Source organism: Lithobates pipiens, unplaced genomic scaffold (assembly GCF_037356315.1).
Source record: "Lithobates pipiens isolate NorthernLeopardFrog02 unplaced genomic scaffold, aLitPip1_a1.2 Scaffold_27, whole genome shotgun sequence".
NCBI classification, from domain to species: domain Eukaryota; kingdom Metazoa; phylum Chordata; class Amphibia; order Anura; family Ranidae; genus Lithobates; species Lithobates pipiens.
Window position 1 is genome coordinate 130,774,191 of NW_027507788.1, and position 22,148 is coordinate 130,796,338.

The window sequence follows — 22,148 nt, forward strand, 5'->3', positions numbered from 1 at the left end:
AAAATATGTTCATGTATCTGACTCCCTCCCCAGCAGCACACATTCGCTCTCCTGCCACCCTATTGAGTGGCTAGGAACAAAGAGTAATACCTGGTACTTCCTGAGACAGGGATCATGTGACTCGCTACCATGTGACAGTGCTGCTGCTTTCTGATTGGGAACTCATGTATCCAGCACTACCACATTAGGGTGAGCAGAATGTTTTCAGCACTGTGTAAGCTCAGAGTTAGAACATACACATAGCTTCCTCTTTCTTCAACTACTAGCAGCTGATTGAAATGGAAAGGACAATGCACAGGTTTGCTTTAAAAAAAAAAAGCAGATGCTCCCTGCAAATAAAAGTCTTTTAACACTTATCTGGCCTGCCATTTGCACCGCCATTCTCCTTTGTATTCCTGAGCTAGTGCTGCATGAAGTGTACTTTTCATCTGACACAAGTGTCTGTTGTCTGGTTCCATTCTAAATCTACAGTTCATTCTGCTGACCCATACGTCAATACAGTAGTGACATTGGGGCAGATAGAAGGAACCTCAGCCCACAAAGATGGGAGGCATCTAAAACATATGGCAGATTTCAAAATGCCAAAGAGAACTTCAGGCAGGTTATCTCAGGAATACTGGGGTGGATGTATTAAAATTGGAGAGTGCAAAATCAGGTGAAGCTCTGCATGGTAGCCAATCGACTTCTAACTTCAGATTGTTCAATTAAGCTTTGATAAAAAATCCTGGAAGCTGATTGGTTTCTCTGCAGAGCTGCACCAGATTTTGCACTCTCCAGTCTTAGTAAATCAACCCCACGTAGAACAGCAGCTCGGACAGTGGGACAGGTAACAATTAGTTGACAGTGTCGTAGAAATGTTCCTTGTATTCATTATCTGTAAAATTCCAGGCTAACTACAGCCCATGCAATATCTTGGCGTATTTGATATTGCTAATAGCAAAGATGATGAGCTAAGTGCAAAACAATAATAATATGCAAACAAAATATAACACCAAAGTAAGGGTCCTTTAATTATGCTGCTGGTAGCATATGCATTAATAGAAAAAATAGGATACTATTAAAAATACACAATTTTTTTATTGCAAAGACCTGCTCCATAAAAATTAGAAGAACAAATACAAGACATTATAAAACCATTCATTGAAATTGCGGCAAAATTGTGCGACTTTGGAGTCACGGTAGTGTGAAAGGGGCCTTAGTCTAAAACGTAAACAGAGCAAGTCAGCAAATAACAGAAAACCACTAAAAAATAATGGGTACACATATGAACATGAATATTAATAACAATAAGATAAACCATAAAATCAGGAGGAAAAAAAATGCTGCTGGCATTGCTTACTGTAACACCTATACAATCACTATTATGGTTTTATAGTGTCTTTCATTTGTGCTTTCAAATAATATGGGACATATCTGTCCATTCTTTACAATACAAATGGTGTATTTTTAACATCCTTTTTTTTCTATTCATGCATATTCTCCTGGTGGCATAAATAAAGTCTCTTATTTTGGTGCTTTCATTTTGTTTGGATATATTTCTGGGATGATGCTCCTGTGGTCTTTCCTAAATTTTGACTCCTATTAAGCTCTATCACATTTAATATTGAATATTTATTTACAGTAAGCAATAGTTGCTAATTCATTCCTTTATTAAATGGCTGATGATTGCTTGTTGTGGGTTAATGCACTACATTTCTGAAAAGAAGCCTATTTGTAATGAACTACAGTTTTTTTAAATATTAATAATAATTTAAATAAAAATTATAATAAATAATAATTCAAATAATAATAATAAATTATATTTTGAAAAACACGTGGGATATAAAAAAGGAAAACATTTTACAAAAAGGCAGAAAAGGTTACATTGGAACAGGCAGCTGAAATGTGTCATGATAAATGTATGTTTGTAAAAAATAAAAATGTGCAGTACATCTCTGGAATACATGCACATTTATCCATGTTTTATCTATTGAAAGACCCTGTAGGTACAAAAAAGTTTTTGATCTACCAGAAATGCACTCATAAAGTGCTATTAAGCTAAATAAATTCAATATATATTGCAACTTAACAATACTTAAATGTGGTGGCTGCATCAGTTTTATTTTTTAGGCTTTTTTTCCTGGTGATCCTGCCAGTAACAAAGTTCCTGTGTTAGAGAGTCTCCACTCTGGATGGAGGCACAACAGAGACACCCTTGGACAGCAGCAGTGTCAACCTGAAAGGGTAGCGTTAGATGTACTAACAGATTTTGACAGACTTGGTTAAATCACCAGATGAAAATAAAGGAATAAAAACTTAAAGTGCTATTAAACCCAGAAGCAAACTTTTTTCATATTGCAACTTACCAATTCTTAGATGTGATGTTAGCAGTAGTTTTCCTTTTTAGGCCTTCTTTCTTTTATTTTCACCTGGTGATCCAGTCAGTAAGTCCTTTGTCTTTCAAAAGAACAAGCTGTCTTGCAGATTATGGACTATGGGATTTGTAGTGTGCATAGACCCAGAGGCGGCTCTAGGCTTTGTGAGGCCTTTGGCAAAACATAGACATGAGGCACCACTAAACACCCATAATGGGAAAAATAATTAAAGCGATAAAAATTAACTGTATTAGGAGGGTACAGTACAGGGGGTGGATAAGTGTACACAGTACGGGGAGCAAGACGGTACAGTAAAGGGGAAGGGTATGTGGACACAGTAAAGGGGGAAGCAGGAGGGCACAGCACAGAGGGAGAGTAAGTGGACACAGTACAGGGGCAGGAGTGTACAGTACGGGGGGCAAGAGGGAACTGCACAGGGGGAGGGTAAGTGTGTACAATACAGGGGACAGGAGGGCACAGTGCAGGGGGAGGGTAAATGGACACAGTACAGGAGACAGGAGGGCACATTACAGGGGGAGGGTAAGTGGACACAGTACAGGGGGCATCAGGGTACAGTAGAGGGGGGAACTGGAGGGCACAGTACAGGGGATGGGTAAGTGGACACAGTACAGGGTCAGCAGGGTACAGTACAGTGTGTGAGTAAGCTGACACAGTACAGGGGAGAGATGGAGGGCACAGTACAGGGGAGGGTAAGCAGACACAGTACAGTGGCAGGAGGGTCTCCTCAAGCAGAGCTGTGCAGGGAAGCTGTTCTCACAGATCCTAACTATTCTGTCAAGCTGTCACTGGGCTAAATATACACTGGAATGACAATTCCTCCTCTACTTCCACATCTAAGAAAGAAAGAGAGAGAAGTGGAGGTAGAAAGTAAGAAAGAGGGATGGAGTGAAAAAGAAAGCGTGATGGAGGGAGAAAGTAAGATGGAAATAGAAAAAGAAAGAAAGAGAACGTAAGAAAGGAGGTTTGTATGACCAAGGGTGTGGTTGCTGTCATCCCAGTTATTAGTTATCTACAAATTGGATTCCTCTATTTAGTGAGATTGTGAAGGGCAACTCAATTATATAATTAAAGCATAAGAAAAGTATTGGTATTGTTTAGAAAATGTTTTTAAATTTTATTAAACCACATAAAATAAAAGGCCCCAAACAGGGGTGAAGGACATAAAAATACTTTAGAACTTTCCATTAGAAAAGAGAAGATTTACAGTTATACTTATATAGTGTCAGGGAACCCCGTCGCACTCCGCTTGAGTGCTTCCGTCAGTACACTGCTTCCTCCAGTCTGGATCTTCAGATATCAGATATTACAGCCAAACATACAACACTAGCTGTCACTAGCTTGCAGGAACATGGAATCTTTGACAAGAAATACAGGCTTTTATACATTTGAGAAGAGCATTCCCCCCTCCTGATCATATTATACTAACAATACAACTATAACCAGAAACATAAATAAAAATGAGCTAATTAACTAATCATTTAAAATGGAAGTAAACCCTTCCAAACAACTTTGACCTACAGGTAAGCCTAGATTAAGGCTTACCTGTAGGTCCAAGTAATATCTCCTAAACCTATATGGTTTAGGAGATATTTGCCCGAAAATGGGCACCGCTGTCTACGGCGCATGCGCCGTAGACAGCGGCGCGCATGCGCACTAAATGCGGCAAGTCCAAGAATGGATTTGCCAAATTTGTCGACTCCCGTGCGCATGCGCGGGAGTGACGTCATCGCGGCCTCGCCGTATGACAGCGGCGGAGCTGCGAGGCGCGACTCCCGTGCGCATGCGCGGGAGTGACGTCATCGCGGCTTCGCCGCTGTCATTGGTCGGAGCTGCGAGACGCCACCAGCAAGATGGACGCGGCGGACTACAGGGATCAGCGGCGACTTCGCTGGCTCCTGTGTCAGGTAAGTGACACATAATGAGCTACTATGCGATGCATAGTAGTCCATTATGCTTTACCTTTGCAGGGAAAAAAAGAGGAAGTAAACCCATCAGGGTTTACTTCCTCTTTAAATAGCCTAGGTGACTCAGAGGTATGACCTTTCAGGCCAGACTTGTCATCTTTTAGCTCAGAAGACACAGCATACATTATAATAATTGTAAGCAGAGGACACCTTTACATAATAGCAGCTGCTTTTAGATATAGCGGATGGTCTGTCTCCTATATTGCAGACCATGGAATCCACATCCAAGCAATGCTTTGATTAATCAGGGATTGCAGACGGCATGGCAACAGTCTACAAAATTCTTACAATGTTTCATCATTCTGATACAGTGGAATTAATGTATCATAGATTTCTTGAAGGATATTGTTGATAAATATTACTGTTCCATTTTAAGGAATCCAAACCACATTCTCAGTGTCCATTATTTTCTCAGTCACCCTGTGTCCCTGATAGACACAGGATGACTTAGACATAAAAGACATAAAAGGTGCATGGGGAGCTGGAACAAGGGTTTCCCAACCTCTCCAAAGGATTCTGGGTTCCACGGCCCAAAGTGACTCCCATCACATCTCTCCCCTTTCGGCAGCAGACTAACACAGGAGGAAACCCCAGACGGGTTGACTCTGAAGTTAGGTAGTTCCAGTCCCCCAATGCCTATACCCACACAGTACCCCAAACACATTGTCCCAACAAGAGCATTACTCAACCAGCCAACCTCTGCCTCTCTCGTAGAACATACCCGCTGCTGGTCCTTTCCCCTGGAGTCCCTTCAGCCGCTGGAGAGAAGACAGGGTGGCTGGGCTCACTCGGTCATGCTGTTGGGGATCTGGGCCGGCTGCCCACCATCCCTGGGGTATACAAGTGGAGACCATAGTCTCATCCACTTTAACAGGAAATCCATCCTTTGTTAGTGGAGGACGGAGGCCAGCAGCGCTCTGTCCTGTTGCCAACGGTTCAGCTGGGTTATAGAAGCTTTACTACATCAGCTTGTTGCAGTGGATGGAGACCGACTGCCATGGCTCCCTGGAACTCCAAAGTTGTTGCCATTGCTGGGCAGAGGTTGGTAGCACTCTGCCTTGTTGCCAGCACTTCTGCTGGGTTTCTGTTAGTGGAGACTGCAGACCCATTCACCATCACCAGCTCAAGCTGCCGTTGTGAGGTGCCGATTGCAATCTCTCCCTGGAGCTCCTGTGGAGTGGATTGTTGTGTGCAGAGGCCAGTAGCGTTCTGCCCTTTTAGTGCTTCAGCGCTCATATCATCCATTCCAGCTACATGTTGGCGAAGGAAGATAGTTTCCTCCACTCTGGCTAACTGTATGGGGAGGGAAGAGCACAACCTCCTCTCCTTTCTCCCCCTGGATCCTGATCTGATGCTTGGGAGTGACAACCACCTCCTCACCCTGGGCCTCCAGAACTGCTGCAGGTGTAGGGCTGAGGTGTAATGCTGAGGTCTTGGACCTTCTGGCAGGTTACACTGGTGAAGAAGAACCGCCACCTTCTCACCTCGGGCCCCTGAAACTGCCACGGGTGTGGAGCAGGGGTATGCGGTACTCTGTCCTGCTGCCAGCACATCTGCTGGGGTTTCGCTAGGTGGTTCCTCCTCTACAGAAAAGTCTATTACATCTCCATTCTCTGGAATTGCTGAAAGTCCAGGGCATGGGCCGGTGGCCCTTGGGCCAGGTACCAACACTTTGGCAGATGACTCATCATCCATAACATCCTCTGATGAAAAGTCAATGTCTATGGGACACGGATGTGAAAAATCAAAAGTGTTAATTTTAAAGGCTTATATGCAAGTTATTGCCCTGAAAAGTGTTTGGGGACCCGGATCCTGCCCCAGGGGACATGTATCAATGCAAAAAACGTTTTGAAAATTACAGTTTTTGTGGGAGCAGTGATTTTAATAATGCTTAAAGTGAAACAATAAAAATGAAATATTGCTTTATATATTGTGCTTGTGGGTGTTCTTAGTATGCCTGTAAAGTAGCACATTTTTCTCGTGTTTAGAACAATATCACAGCAAAATGATATTTCTAAAGAAAAAATGGCATTTAAAACTGCTTTCGGCTGTAATGTATTGTCGGGTCCTGGCAATATAGATGAAAATCATTGAAAAAAACAGCATGGGTCCCCCCCCAGTCCATTACCAGGCCCTTTGGGTCAGGGTATGAATATTAAGGGGAACCCCACACCCAAATTGAAAAGAAAATGGTGTGGGGGGCCCCCAGGCACTATATATTCTAAACAGCAGTAAATATTCTACACGGCCTGCTCTAAATACTCTGCAGAAAATTGGGCCTTAGATGTTAGTGCTACCAGAACACTGTAAACCCTCACTTGGTGGCCACTCTAGGTGGGCACAGGAATGGGCCCTGGTCCATGTAATGGGGCCCTGGTCCATGTAATTACATGCCCCTTTTAAATAGGGGCAGAAAAATTGGGCCTTTGGTGGTGGTGGTACCAGAATATTGTAAGCCCTCGCAGGTACACTTGGTGGGCACAGGAACAGGCCCTGCTGTGAAATATCATATCAAGAATTGTAATCACATGCCCCTGTTAAACAGGGGCAGAAAGATTGGGCCTTGGGTGGTGGTAGTGGTGGTGTTACAACATTGTAACCCCTCACCAGAATATTTTAAACCCTCGCAGTTACTCTTGCTGGGTGCAGGAACGGGCCCTACTGTGAAATATTAGATCGAAAATTGTAATTACATGCCCATGTTAAACGGGGACAGAAAAATTGGGCCTTGGGTGGTGGTGGTGGTGCCCTAAACCAAAAATATTGTCAAGATTGAGGAGGAATAGAATAGTCAGCATAGGCAGTCTTCAAGGGATCCCACATTTATAGCAAATTCAATCAGTTACATCAGCATCAGGTGCTTGATAGCTCCTGATCCAAGACTGATTAATTTTGTTGAATGTGAGCCTAACAACGGAGTCTGTGGACAGGCACACTCTTTGATCCATTACAAACCCTCCAGCAGCACTGAATGTGTGTTCATAAAGCATGCTGAATGCAAGACAGTAGCTCAATTGCATATTGAGCAAGTTCTGGCCAGTGGTCCATCCTCAAGACCCAATAACCCAGTGGATGCTCTGTTGGAAAGGTCTCCAAATCTGCTCTTGACCCCAGATATTCCTGCACCATGTAATGCAGATGCTAGCGATGGTTGCTTGAAACGATCAAACTTTGGTGCTGAGGTGTCAGGAACTTGGTAGGAGGCCGAGATGCCAGACAACCCTGAAGATAACACAGGATGCGGTGCCCACAGAAGCACGGGTTGCCTGGTAGTGGAAGTTGATGCCAGGAACTTGGTAGAACAAGAAAAGTCACTGGAAGCAGACGTGCTTAAGAGGTCCGGCAGAGAGGACGAAATAGAAGTTCAGTAGCAGAATCAGAAGCCAGGCCAGGGGTCCAACACGGTAAGACAGTCCAAGATCAAGAGTGGCAGGTACAGGAGACCTGAATACACGGAGTCCGTAAGCCAGGCCGGAGTCAGATGCAGAAAGCAGGCAGGAGTAAGTCAGATGCAAGCTGGAAGGTCGAGCCAGGGGATCAGAAAGAGCAGGTCAAACAAGCCGGGTCGGTACACAGGAGATCAGGTAAACATTGCGCATCCATGTATTTGGCCATCCTGCAGAAATGCTATCTGGATAAAGGGGGCCTCCTCTTCCTCCCGCTGTTCTGCCTCAAGTGCCCTATCCATGATTCCACGAAATGTGTGCTCCAATAGAAAGACTAGAGGGACAGTGACACTGTTGCATGCATTGTCGCTGCTCACCATCTTTGTGGCCTCCTCAAATGGTGACAGGACAATGCATGCATTCTTGATCAGTAGACACTGGTGTGGTGAAAAGAAGCCAAGCTTCCCTGACCCTGTCCTGGTGCCATACTCGCACAGGTAGTAATTAATGGCCCTCTGCTGCATGTGAAGCCTCTGCAGTATTGCCAATGTTGAGTTCCACCTGGTGGGCATTGCACAAATGAGGCGGTTGGTGGGCAGGTTGCATTCCCTTTGAATGTCAGCCAGCCGAGCACTGGCATTGTATGACCGGTGGAAATGAGCACACAGTTTTCTGGCCTGCCTCAGGAGATTATGTATGCCTGGGTACCTGCTCAAGAACCGCTGCACCACCAAATTTAGGACGTGTGACAAACATGGAACATGGGTCAAGTGTCCCTGTCGGAGGGCGGAGAGAAGGTTGGTGCCATTGTCGCATACAGCCATTTCTGGCTGAAGCTGGCATGGCATCAACCACCTCTGGGCCTGTCCCTGCAGAGCTGACAGAATCTCTGCCCCAGTGTGGCATCATTTAGCCGGACTGCTTGCTTAGCCCCTTGAATGCTTACAGAGCACTGCAGGTTCAGAGGACAAATCTGCAGAAGAGGCCATAGAGGAAGAAGAAGCGGAGGGGTGGAGGAGAGAGCTGTGGCAGAATCACCACTAGCATTTTGGAGGTGTGTTGGTGGAACAAGCTCGAACAACACTGAACCCTGTCCTGCATCCTTCCCAGCTGCCAACAGAGTTACCCAGTGTGCCATGAAGGAAAGGTAACCTCCCTGCCCATGCCTGCTGGACCATGAGTCAGCGGTAATATGCACCTTACTGCTGACTGCCCTGTCCAACAAGGCCAAAACATTGCCTTCCACATGCCGGTAGAGAGCCGGAATGGCCTTCCGTGAAAAGAAATGGTGTTTTGGAACCTGCCACTGAGGTACAGCACATTCCACAAATTGACAAAAGGGGGCAGAGTTTACCAGATGAAAAGGCAGCAGTTGCAGTGCTAGCAATTTGACCAAGCTAGCATTTAGACGCTGAGCATTTGGATGGCTGGGACTCAATTTCTTTTTATGGTTCAGCACCTGGGGTAGTGAAATTTGCCTGCTAAAATCAGATGGTGGTGTACTGCTAGCAGATTGACTGCAGGTACTTGGGACACCTAGTGTTATACCTTCATTCCTCTCAGTGCAGGTTTTTGAGAGGACTGGAGTTATAGTAGGGTTGGAGATCCCAGATGAGGAGTAAGAAGATGTCTGACTTTTTCTTTGATGTGGGTCTTTCAATTGCTGTTGCCTATGGACTGCATGGCCAAGCATGTGGTGCCGAAGCAGCTGCTTTTCTGGCTATGCTTGATCTGCTTCAGACATAGGTTGCAAACAGCAATGGTGCAATCTGCTGCACACATGTTGAAAAAGGCCCACACCAAGGAACTTTTAAAAGTCAACGTGGAGTCAGCAGTGCCCTGTCCTGCGCATCCTCCAGCAGCATGCACCCGTCACTGTGTTTGAATAATTCTGAGGACTCCTCCATGCATGATGGTGGAAGGAGTGACTGTGGACAAAGAGCCAGTGGAATAGGCCACTTTGGCAGCTGCGTTAGAAGGCAAACTACTCTGAGCCTGGGTGACAGAGGATGAGGAGGACAATCGTACCCCATGACCACCTGCAGAGGATGCACCGTGTCCACAACCAGCACTGCTGACTGTAGATACAAAGGCTGCTTGCCTCTTTTAGTGGCCTGTGAGCGTCTACCTCTCCTTAGTGGTCTTCTGGACACGATGTATATTTTGTTTTGCAACACTGCACTACACTGTATTAGATACTGTGTACACCATCAGAAGTGTAGTAGAAACTGTACACACTGTATTAGATACTGTGTACACTGCCTGCACTGTATTAGAAACTGTACAATGGTTGCACTGTATTTTATACTGTGTACACCACCAGAAATGTAGTAGAAACTGTACACAATGTATTATAAACTGTGTACACACCCTGTAATATATTAGAAACTGTACTATGGCTGTACTGTATTGTATAATGTGTACACCACCAGAAGTTTAGTAGAAACTGTACACACTGTATTAGTTACTGTGTACACCGCCTGCACTGTATTAGAAACTGTACAATGGTCACACAGTATTTTATACTGTGTACATCACCAGAAGTGTAGTAGAAACTGTACACACTGTATTAGATACTGTGTACACTGCCTGTACTGTATTAGCAACTGTACTATGGCTGCACTGTATTGTGTACTGTGTACACCACCAGAAGTGTAGTAGAAACTGTACACACTGTATTAGATACTGTGTACACCGCCTGCACTGTATTAGGAACTGTACTACGGCTGCACTGTGTTGTGTACAGCACCAGAAGTGTAGTAGAAACTGTGCACACTGTATTAGCAACTGTACCACGGCTGCACTGTTTTTTATACTGAAGAAACAAAAGTATAGAAAATCACATTGTATGATTTTTAAATAAATAATTTGCATTTTATTGCATGACATAAGTATGTGATACATCAGAAAAGCAGAACTTAATATTTGGTACAGAAACCTTTGTTTGCAATTATAGAGATCATACGTCACTCATTCATTCATTCACTGCAGCGGGGATTTTGGCCCACTCCTCCATACAGACCTTCTCCAGATCCTTCAGGTGTTGGGGCTGTCGCTGGGCAATACGGACAGCTCTCTCCAAAGATTTTCTATTGGGTACAGGTGCTAGGCCACTCCAGGACCTTGAGATGCTTCTTACGAAGCCACTCCTTAGTTTCCCTGCCACGATCCATCTTCAATGCTCTTACTGAGGGAAAGAGGTTGTTGGCCAAGATCTCGTGATACATGGCCCCATCCATCCTCCCCTCAATATGGTGCAGTCATCCTGTCCCCTTTGCAAAAAAGCAGCCCCAATGATGTTTCCACCTCCATGTTTCACGGTTGGGATGGTGTTCTTGGGGTTCTACTCATCGTTCTTCTTCCTCCAAACATGGCGAGTGGAGTTTAGACCAAAAAGCTCTATTTTTGTCTCAGCAAACCACATGACCTTCTCCCATTCCTCCTCTGGATCATCCAGATGGTCATTGGCAAACTTCGGACGGGCCTGGACATGCGCTGGCTTGAGCAGGGGGACCTTGCATGCACTGCAGGATTTTAATCTATGACGACGTAGTGTGTTACTAATGGTTTTCTTTAAGACTGTAGTCCCAGCTCTCTTTAGGTCATTGACCAGGTCCTGCCGTGTAGTTCTGGGCTGATCCTTCATCTTCCTCATGATCATTGATGCCCCACAAGGTGAAATCTTGCATGGAGCCTCATACCGAGGGAGATTGACCGTCATCTTGAACTTCTTCCATTTTCTAATAATTGAGCCAATAGTTGTTGCCTACTCACCAAGCTGCTTTTCTATTGTCCTGTAGCCCATCCCAGCCTTGTGCAGGTCTACAATTTTATCCCTGATGTCCTTACACAGCTCTCTGGTCTTGGCCATTGTGGAGAGGTTGGAGTCCGTTTGATTGAGCGTGTGGACAGGTGTCTTTTATACAGGTAACAAGTTCAAACAGGTGCAGTTAATACAGGTTATCATTCGAATTCATTCGTTATATTTCTTTCGTATTCATTGTTATTCGTTATTTTTTTATTCCGATATTCGGATGCATCCGAATGTCCGAAAGATGCAAAATTCGGCCGAATTTTGATTTGTTACGAAAAGATTTGCACAAGCCTACATAAGACCTCTGCTTCCATAGCTGTGGGCGGAGATGGGTAAAGCACACTGTTACTCTGCTCCATTGCTGACCCTTCAACCCAGATTTCAGGACTGTCGGCTGGTACTTCTGGATAGTCCCAGGCAAAGGGAACCCAACCATTGCACCGAGTATAGTCTATAAGCTGTCTGTAGGTGATCTCCAGCTCCCATTCCTGAACAGCCAGAAACTCTATATCTTCCAGTGCGCTTCCAAGACATTCAGTATTTCTTCTCTGAAATCCATGATTCAGCGTTACTCCAAATTGCTCCCAAAGTTAGGGTCCCCTGACAGCTTCACGTACAACAAGCCCAGGCCACTGTAGCCAAAGCCTTCCATTGGGCTGTCATCCTCTATCCAAGGCCAAGGTTGGGATACATGCCACCAGAGGGCTCAGTAGCTCTCACAACCTCCTTCCAAATTGCTACTCCATGATGGCTGGTATCTGTATCTCTCCTCTTCTACTATCCGGACCTTGGATCCAGGTGGAGATTTGGATGTCCCAGACTGCAGGAGGCATCCCACTGCTTGCCACCAATGTCACTGAACCCCATCGCGCTCCGCTTGAGTGCTTCCATCAGTACACTGCTTCCTCCACTCTGGACCTTCAGATATCAGATATTACAGCCAAACATACAACACTAGCTTGCAGGAACATGGAATCTTTATTAGACAAGAAATACAGGCCTTTATACATTTAAGAAGAACATTCCCCCTCCTGATCATAATACCCTAACAATACAACTGTAACCAGAAACATAAATTAACATGAGCTAATTAACTAATCATTTAAACAGCCTAGGTGACTCAACACACATTATCTTAATTATAAACACAGGACACCTTTGCACAATAGCAGGAGCTCCCAGAATCAGCAGACGGTCTGTCTCCTACATTGCAGACCATGGAATCCACATCCAAGCAATGCTTTCATTAATCAGGGATTGCAGACATCATGGCAACAGTCTACAAAACTCTTACAATGTTCCCTCATTCTGATACAGTGGTGTGTAGTTGCTGTTAAGAGCTGGAAAAGTTTCCAACACGTTTCAAACATTCAACTTTATCTTCTTCAGGATTATTTACCACTCTGCAAACATAAATACAACCATTTACAAATTTCCATTGATTCACATTCATATGTATATCAAACCACTTACATTAAACATTTAAAACGTTAACTCCCAGACACCACCTGGGCAGATTACATCAATCCTCCTCCTAGCACACAAGGACCATCAGAGCGCTCTCCAGTCACATAATTATTTTTATTTCTTTCCAGTATCGGGCAGGGCCATCTTTAATATTGATAGGACCCTGGGCAAAAAAATATATTGGGCCCCCTCCATGCAGTTTCGCTCTCCACCTGCTCTGAGACATATAATAAATAGCAGCTAAACTCAAAATCAGTTTACTGAATCAGATCAGGCAGCGATTGCAATTGGTTATCAGAGGTTACAGTGTATCATTACCACTCACTGACTAGTTGCTAGAGGTTACAGCACATCATGTCCTCACTGCCTGCACACCATGTAGAGGAGGGGAACCATTAATAGACAGAAAACTCCTAGGGATCCTAGCAACGCTGATTTAATTTTTTTAGCGACTACCAATATAAAGAGGAGTTTCAACACTGGCTACCAATGTAATAGGGGTTTACCCTGGCCACTAATTTAATAGAAGCATTCACAGTAACCACCAATGTAAAGAGGGATTTATACTGACCACCAATGGTCAGGGGGACATTCACACTGGCCACTACTGTGAACAAAAGAATTCTACAACAAGCCCCAATGTAATGAGAAGATTTACACGGACCACCAATGTAACTGAGACATTTAGCCAGCTTTCACATTTGTGTGTGTGGGAACGCATGCAATATCACTTTCCTTACACCAGAGAAACATGCTAACCTTTAGCAGATACACAGCAGTGCCATCAATTGTTAATGACACCCTCATGCATCTGCTGACATGTGCCTTGGCATAGTGTAATTTTGAAAAATGGTTTGGGACTTTCTTCCACATTTGTAGCGCATAGAGCAGCCCATTGAAATGAATAGGCTGCCCTTCACATGACCTACATCTTTATCCACCCTGTCAGTAGACCTTTGCATCCTAAAACCCATGCTAACCTCTGCACCCCAAACCTCCCCATCCAATCTCCCTGCCCTTTAACTCTACCTGCCTCCTCTGCTCATCTTTGTACCTCCATACATCCCCTCCTTGCTCACCTGTGCACCCCAAACTGTGATTCATTCTCTCCCTACCTCTGTACACCCCTACCCTCCCCCCACTGATTTGCTTACCTTTGCGAACAGGCTGATGTTAGGCTTAATGACCATAGTTGTAGGCAGGACTTTCAAGCGTGCCCCTTTAACCCCCCAGTGGGAAACATTCAGTATAGGTGATGGTGGATATGACCTCAGGGGAGCATGATATACTTATAATACTGCTTCTATTTACATATGAATGCTGCTGGTCCGCCACCATTTACATATAAAGGCAGCCACCATTTACATATAAATGCAGCCACCATTTACATATCAATACCGGTATTTACATGTAAACACAGGGTCTGCAGGTGAGTCATCTGTACACAACAATAAGGCAGAGCTCGGCAGCATTAGTAACAGACCTTAACACTGAGATATCAGGACAAAGCACAGGACTAAAACCTCAAGGGAGGAGGAAATTTAAACTGGGATAGTTGGCAATTATGAGGCTGCAGCTTTGGGCCCCACAACAATGACAGGGCCAGGGGCAACTGCCCTTTTTGCCCTGCCTCAAAGACAGCCCTGTGTAAAGGAAAGATGTCTATAATTCTGAGGGAGTTCTGGACCAGTCACATGATCTCTTCAGCAGCAGGCTTCAGTGTAGAGTAGAAAGCATGGACAAGCCTGTGTGGTGACATCACCCATATGCTTACTATGGGGCATTTGTTGTCAGCTGTCCCTCCTCTACACTGAAGATGGTGCTGAGAACAGCCAGATTCTTTGGCATTGGTCACAAATGTTTTAAACTTGTTCCATAGTAGTATGGATGTTTATGTGCCTGTGGGTCTATTGGGAAAGCTTATTGATGAAAATATGGTTTATTAATATTGTGAATTATGGTACTCTGATAGGGAGTTTTAGCTTTGCAATTAAACTAAAACCTGTAATAACTTTTTTTGTTGAGAATGGGGTTGATTAACTGAAGCAATAGTGCATGCTCACTTTCAAAGTGGAGTTTTACTTAGCTTAGTAAATAAAGTGAAATTGTACTGACTTAAATTATGCAAACATGTGCATAAGTAAGTAAAAATTCAGTTTTTCCTTTTTTTTTTTGCACTTCATTGAGTATTGTTCGCAAAATAAATTTTCACTTTAATTCACCCCATTCACTAAAATAAGTGGATTTATCATGCAAAGTGCAAATTTATTGTGAAAGTGAAAATTCTCTACTTCTTAGTGATTTTATAAATGCGATTGTACAGCTATTACCTGAATTACAGTAATAAACCAGTATCTAAATGTCAATTCACTATGAGCCTGCACAGAAAATGGCGAGATATTTTTTGTATTCCCTGAGAAACTACATTTTCCAATGCATTACCCAGTCATCAGGCAGAAAAGATCGAATCTGTTGATAGTCAGGCTGTGCAGACATTTTCAAAGTAAATCAGGTGATCCATTTGGTGGAGTTGGTTGTTGGTTATAGCTGTTGTAAGGTTGTTTCTGTTACACCTTGCTTCAGCTCTTACAGAGATGGTCTCTTCTGTATACGTGGTGTGACCATTTAATTCCTGGAATGCCCATGGTGTAGCACATTTTCGCTTAAGCGTGTTCTAACCTGCACTCACCTGGGCAAGACCAGTTGACTCAGTCTTTATGGAGTAGTAGAAGAAAAAACACATGCCCAATGATTTTGCTTTGTATGTGACAAGATTGCAACACAGTGAAATAATTACCCTATTCCTCACTTCCTCAGGCTTCCTCCTCTTCATAAGACTGATCCCCAAAGTCAGACCCCTTTACTGTCTGACAAATTAAGACAGTAAAGGGGTCTGACTTTGGGGATCAGTCTTATGAAGAGGAGGAAGCCTGAGGAAGTGAGGAATAGGGTAATTATTTCACTGTGTTGCAATCTTGTTAGACCAAGTAAGCATTTAACCTTTGTAATGTGGAAGGGATCCCACTACAAGGGTAACTTTTTGTTAATCCTGGATATCAGTTTTAACCTCCATTCAACATCACACAGTTAACACTAACAGCTCAAACTAAACTTTAAGTTTAAATCAGGTAAATACATTCCAGGCGCATCAAATACAGGTGTTCAAATTCTTACAGTTTGTTTTCCTTATAAAGCAACCCTATCCTGAGTAGAAAAGCATGTCCACTGCCAGCATGCTGTAGAGAAGGACCCTAGCTCTATGTGTGGAAGCAGTGGTCTCTCTGCAGAAGTCTGATAAGCACCCTGCTTAGTCAGTCCTAGAGCTCAACAATCAGCAGAAGACATGCTTCCTATTCAATGATGAGTTCTAGGACTGACCTCTGAAGAGGTCTGTGCTTCCACATAATCAGCAATGGTCTTTCTCTGCACCAAGCTGGCAGGGGACAGACTTCTCTACTTAAAGAAAATAATAAGATTTTACATGCCATCTGTTTAGATACACTTAGAATGTATTTAGTGGATATAAACAGTTCAGTTTGGCATTAAGGTACATCTAAAGCCCAAACTTTTTTCAGATTTAGATATAGTGTGAAATAGAACTTCTGCCAGCTTCCTGTTGGGGATATTTGTCCTGTATATTTATCTTGGCGTTCACTGTCAGTAGGACTGAAAGTGATGGATTAACCAGTTACATTTTCACCAGAACTGGAATGGTGGGGAAATCTTCTAAAAATGTCCCCTGATCTGGTAGTAGTTGTCTAAGCCCTTGTACACACGGTCGGACATTCTGACAACCAAATCTGTTGGATTTTGTCCGACGGATTTTGTTGCATACACACAGTCGGACAAAGTTGTCGGAAAATCCAATTGTACATAACGTGATGATGTTATTTTGTTACGACGGGACTACGTTCAGGCTAGTAGCCAATAGCTTTGGTCTAGGAATTTGATCTGAGCATGCGTGGCACTTTGTCCGTCGGAGTAGGCTACACATGATCGGGGTATGTCCAATCAGAGCATTTTGTCTGAAAATTTTACAGGCAAGTTGGAAAACTTGGTCCGTCGGATACTCCGACGGAAACAGTCCGATGGAGACCACATACAGTCGGATTATCCGACAAAACGGTCCGATAGGACACATTCCGTCTGAATCTCTGACCGTGTGTACAAGGGCTAAGAGGGGATTTTCCTTTGCATTGGAGAGATTTCCCTTCACTTCCTGTATGGTCTCCAGATAACAAACAATACCCTGCCATAAGTTCAAACCATTCCTTACTTTATTCAAAATAAGTTCTGGCTTCTGACACACTTAAACCTGTTTCTTTACAGTTAATCTTCCCAACCCTGACACTTAACCTTAAATCTACAGTATAAAGCCCTTAACACCCCTAAAACACTGAAAGCGTCTGGATGCTCAACCTTTCCTGAACCTAAACCATCCATGCAGCACCAATATTCCTCCAGTAGAAGAAGTAACTTCTGTAACAAAATATTATGCATGCTCCACGGTGACTTCTGTAATAGTTCTTGTTTTGCCTCACATTTTACATTGGATTTATGGCTTGTCATGTGATATCAAGATGAAGAACATAACTACATGCAGTGTACGGAGCTCAATCACTCCTGGTTCTATGAGTTTGGAAGTCTCCAGCATAACTTTTCTGTTTTACCTTCCAACTTTCCGAGGTAAGAAAGAAGGATGACTTCTCTCACAAAGTATGTAGGCATACACTTAACTCAGTTATACTGACAATAAATAATTAATACTAATGCTTGGTTTAATACACAGCTTTTTCACCACTGCTTTTGCTTTATGGGTTTCAAATAGCAAATGCAAAAAAAAAAGCAATTTTAGGCTCAGAGTAGTATTACACTTTTTAAAGTTATGTAATATGTTTGTTAACAGTGGTCTTTAGTCTTTACTTTAGACCAAAAGAGGAACTACTGTGTAGGAGAGAGAAACAGTCAGAAGCTATGCTTTTCAGCAACTTCCTTTTTTCCTCTCTAATGCAACAATAAAAGAAAGTAAATTAAATCAAAGACATTATCGCTCAAATTGGGACTGTCATAGGCATGAAAATGGGGAACTGAGTTTATAAAGGTTTTATTATTGCACAATAGAAGAAAGTACAAAAAAAATATAAAAAACACTGGTGCAGCTGTTACATGCATATACCATATACCAAAGGTTTGCATATATGGCGTGTTTGCTTGATTCTGTCCACAAAGATATGTGAACTATGAAGACAGAGGTTTTGAATATTTTAATTCTTTTACATTCTTCCTCAGGGGTACAGACATGCAGAGTGTAACAATTCTACAATGGCAAAACTCTCATTAACTAGAGTGTCAAAGGCAAATACACATAGTAAGGTACTATACATAAGGTACTGACTCTTTTGTATATGACACAGATTAAAGCCACTTTCATAAAAACATGGCATAAAGAAGCATGCGGTTGTCTTGGTACAGGGATTCCCACTGTAGACATTAAATGAGGGGATTGACCGCTGTAACAGCAAAGGCCCAACACCCCCAAGCCTGCTGGGGCCATCTGGCCAAGGCCGCAAAACTGTCCACAGCTGTTTAATAAAGGAAGCGAGGAGTACTGAGGCTGCTAAAAAGAATGTAATATAGAGAATATGAACAATATGAAGAACGTGTCAGAGCACATACATTTGGTATTGATTTGAAAGTGCTTTTTAATTGTTTAAAGTAGGATAAGTGGAGCATAGGAAGTCAGTCAGTGGCTGTAATGATCTCCTGAGCCTCTAGGGGCCAGAACAAATTTAACGATGATGGCATAACTTTTATACTCCAAAGAAACTGGCAACCCTACTATATAAGAAAGTATGTAAATATAGCCAAGAATCCATAGGGTGTATGTCTATATGGAAAAATTGTTTTGAGAGTTAAGTATCGAAGATGGTAGGTGGGTTTCAATTTGTGTTCGATCCAATAAAACAAGATTTGTCTGAATTGTTCCTCCTGATCTTTCAATTAGGATGTAAGGTCCTCCATAGTCATGATTTCTTTTATTTAAGCAAACCACTATCCAGTCTTTGGGGGTGAGGACTGGAGTTCTTCTTTAAAGGTGGAGTACTTGTTTTTCCCGCATTAGGTATATAGATAAGTAGCAAAAATTTGTAAGCATTTCTGGATAAGGAGGTGAGGTGAAAATTTATTGCTAGGGGGTCATTGTAGAGGGGGAGTCTGGTCAATTTATTTATAATCTGGTTAACTGAGGACCAGAAGGGAGCGAGTTTGGAGCACAACCAGAAAATATCAAGGAGCATCCCTTCATCTTCCTGGCATCTCCAACAGACACTAGGGAAAAAAACTGTAGTTCTGTAGGTTTTCTGTACCAAAGAGTTAGGAATTTATAGTTGGTCCTATGATATCTGTTGGCTATGGATGTCATTGAGCAGGAAAGGCAGCCTCTGTTATTTTCTCTTTGAGCTTTCAATTATAAAAATATCACATTTTATTTATCACTTAAGGTGAAATAAATTGTAATTTGAAATATAAGTGGGAATCTTACATTCTAAATCAAATGTTTTTTGTTATTCCTCTGGTCCAGTACCTTGCTTTAGCTCCTTCATACCAAAAAGATCTTCAAGGTATGATCTATGGTGTGTAAATATGAGATGTTTTTGCTCTTTTTCAGGGAAATAGAAACTCTTCTTTGTTTTCAACTTCACTGAGAGATACCTTACAAAAGAAGATCAGTATTCTAGAACATCAGATATTTGAGAAACACAATAGCTCAGATCACCAGAATAAAGAACACGACCAAACACATGAAGACTTAGTACGGCACAAGATGGATACAGCCTCCCACAGCAAAGAAAAAGGTATGTATTTGTATTTGAGGCAAGGTATTTTTATGCCACACTATTGCTTAATACACATATATTATGTTAAAGGACCTGTCCACAAAAACTGAAGGTGGAGCCTGGGTTGGGTCACCCTGTGGTTGCCACAAGCTCTCCCGTTTCTAGTTCTTGGCTTAGTTAGTACCTGCCTGCCATTTATAGTTTAGGCTGTTCCCATTCACTTTTGTATGTTCTTAGTTATTTTTATGTATTCTCCATTATATAAAATAAATATCTTTCATGGAGTGTGGGACACTCTGATAAAGTACACTTTAGGTGTACAAGTCTGGGAACTCAAGATCAGAAATCTCACGTAAGAGTCCCAGAACAATATATACTGTAAAACCTGTTAGATGGTTTACCTTCCCAACATTTACCAAAAACAGAAATATCAGTTTCGGTAGACCAATAATTTAATTGTTTTAAAGTGATACTAGACACTCACTGTTAAATATACAACGTCACTTCTATTTCTGTATGTGGATGATGGCACTGTAATTATTTTAATTTAAAAAAGTACCTTTTTCCTAATTGATATAAAGATGTCACATGATTCACCTCTTTCCTAGCCTGTCTGCAGGGAAATATAAGCAGGAGGATCTTCTAGTCCAGGGATATGCAATTAGCGAACCTCCAGCTGCTGCAAAACTACAAGTCCCATCATGCCTCTGCCTCTGGGTGTCATGCTTGTGGCTTTCAGAGTCTTGCTATGCCTCATGGGAATTGTAGTTCTGCAACAGCTGGAGGTCCGCTAATTGGATATCCCTGTTCTAGTCCTTTAGTGCTGGTCACATGTTTACGGGTATGTCCTACCCTTTTTCGGCCACCAGAGACTGATCGTGTGCCTGCTGCACGGCAGGCACAATCACTGCCGTCTACATGCGATCACGTGCACGAGCACCAGCACAGGGATTTGTGTGTGTAAACACACAAATCTGTCATGGTCCTCCCCGGAATCCAGTGGCTTATGGAAGGCCTACCCACGGAATCCCCTCGTTGAGAGTTAACAGGTATCCATGGGCACGCGTTGGCGCGAACGGACGCACGCGGGTGCGTGTAGGTACGAACTTAAGGAATCTGTTACAGTGCCCCGGTGCTGTCTAGTCTACAGCGTGTCCGGTTACTCTGTCTCCTGCTTACCTGATTGTTCCTGATCCTTGTTACCCGGCCTGTTCCTGATGACGCCTGCTTGCTGCCAGCCTCTGACCTCCGGACTGTTTGACCACGCTTCTGTCTTCCCCTGTGTACCGTTGCTGCCCGCCTGTTACCGACCCGGCTTGTACCTTGACCTCGCTTCTTCTACCAGCTGTTCCAGTCTGACCACCTGTGTCCGCTGCTGTCTGCTGCCTGCCTGCCAGCTGTTCCAGTCTGACCACCTGTGCCTGCTGCTGTCTGCTGCCTGCCTACCAGCTGTCCCAGTTTGACGACCTGTGCCTGCTGCTGTCTACTGCCTGCCTACCAGCTGTTCCAGTCTGACCACCTGTGCCTGCCATTGTCTGCTGTCAGCTCCAGGGCCGGTTCTACTCTTCACCAGCTCGGCACTTGTGCCCTCTGAACTCTAGAATTCCTGTCCCCACTTCCAGGGATTCTCGAGCCAGAGGCTTACGAGAGGCCGCTCCCTGCATTCTGGGCTCCTCTACCAGGTACGTGACAGTACTGGACAGCCATGTCCGAGCCCACGCAGGGAGCCTCTCCTATGGACGAGCTCTGCCGCCATCTTGCAGGACTTACTCAAGCGGTGAAGAACCTACAAGAAGGCTATAGCCAGTTGGAGGAACGCGTCCAGGCCCTGTCTGCTTTCTCACCAGCTGTTTCCAGGACTCCTGTTGCACCTTCCGTGGTAATGTTGCCGCCAGAACCTAGGGTACCCACACCCGAAAGATTTGCAGGCCACCGGGAAAGATTCAGGGCTTTCCACAACTCCTGTGAGCTTTTCTTTGCCCTTCAACCAAGGACCTTCTCCCTTGAATCCCCCAAAGTGGGATATGTCATCTCCCTGTTGACATGCGAACCCCAGTCCTGGGCTCATCGTCTATTGGAGAAGAAGGATCCTTCTCTCGATACTCTGAGCACCTTCTTTCAGGCCATGTCCCGGCTATATGAAGATCCACAATTAACTGCTACCGCTGAAGCAGCCTTGCACACACTGCAGCAAGGCCGCAGACCAGTGGAAGACTATGTATCGGAGTTTAGACGTTGGAGTGCTGACACAAACTGGAATAATGCAGCACTTCGTCACCAATTCGGAACCCCTGAAGGACGAGCTA

At 43.7% G+C, this 22,148-nt stretch overlaps 1 protein-coding gene across 1 annotated transcript in view; it reads left to right on the forward strand.

Moving 5' to 3' along the window:
* The window catches only part of LOC143934123 (neuronal pentraxin-1-like), a 54,031-nt gene that overhangs the window by 2,839 nt on the left and 29,044 nt on the right, over positions 1 to 22,148 (forward strand). The window contains exon 2 of the mRNA XM_077457447.1: positions 19,674 to 19,860. Coding sequence (XP_077313573.1) covers positions 19,674 to 19,860 — 187 coding nt within the window. The remainder of the gene's footprint in view (positions 1 to 19,673; positions 19,861 to 22,148) is intronic.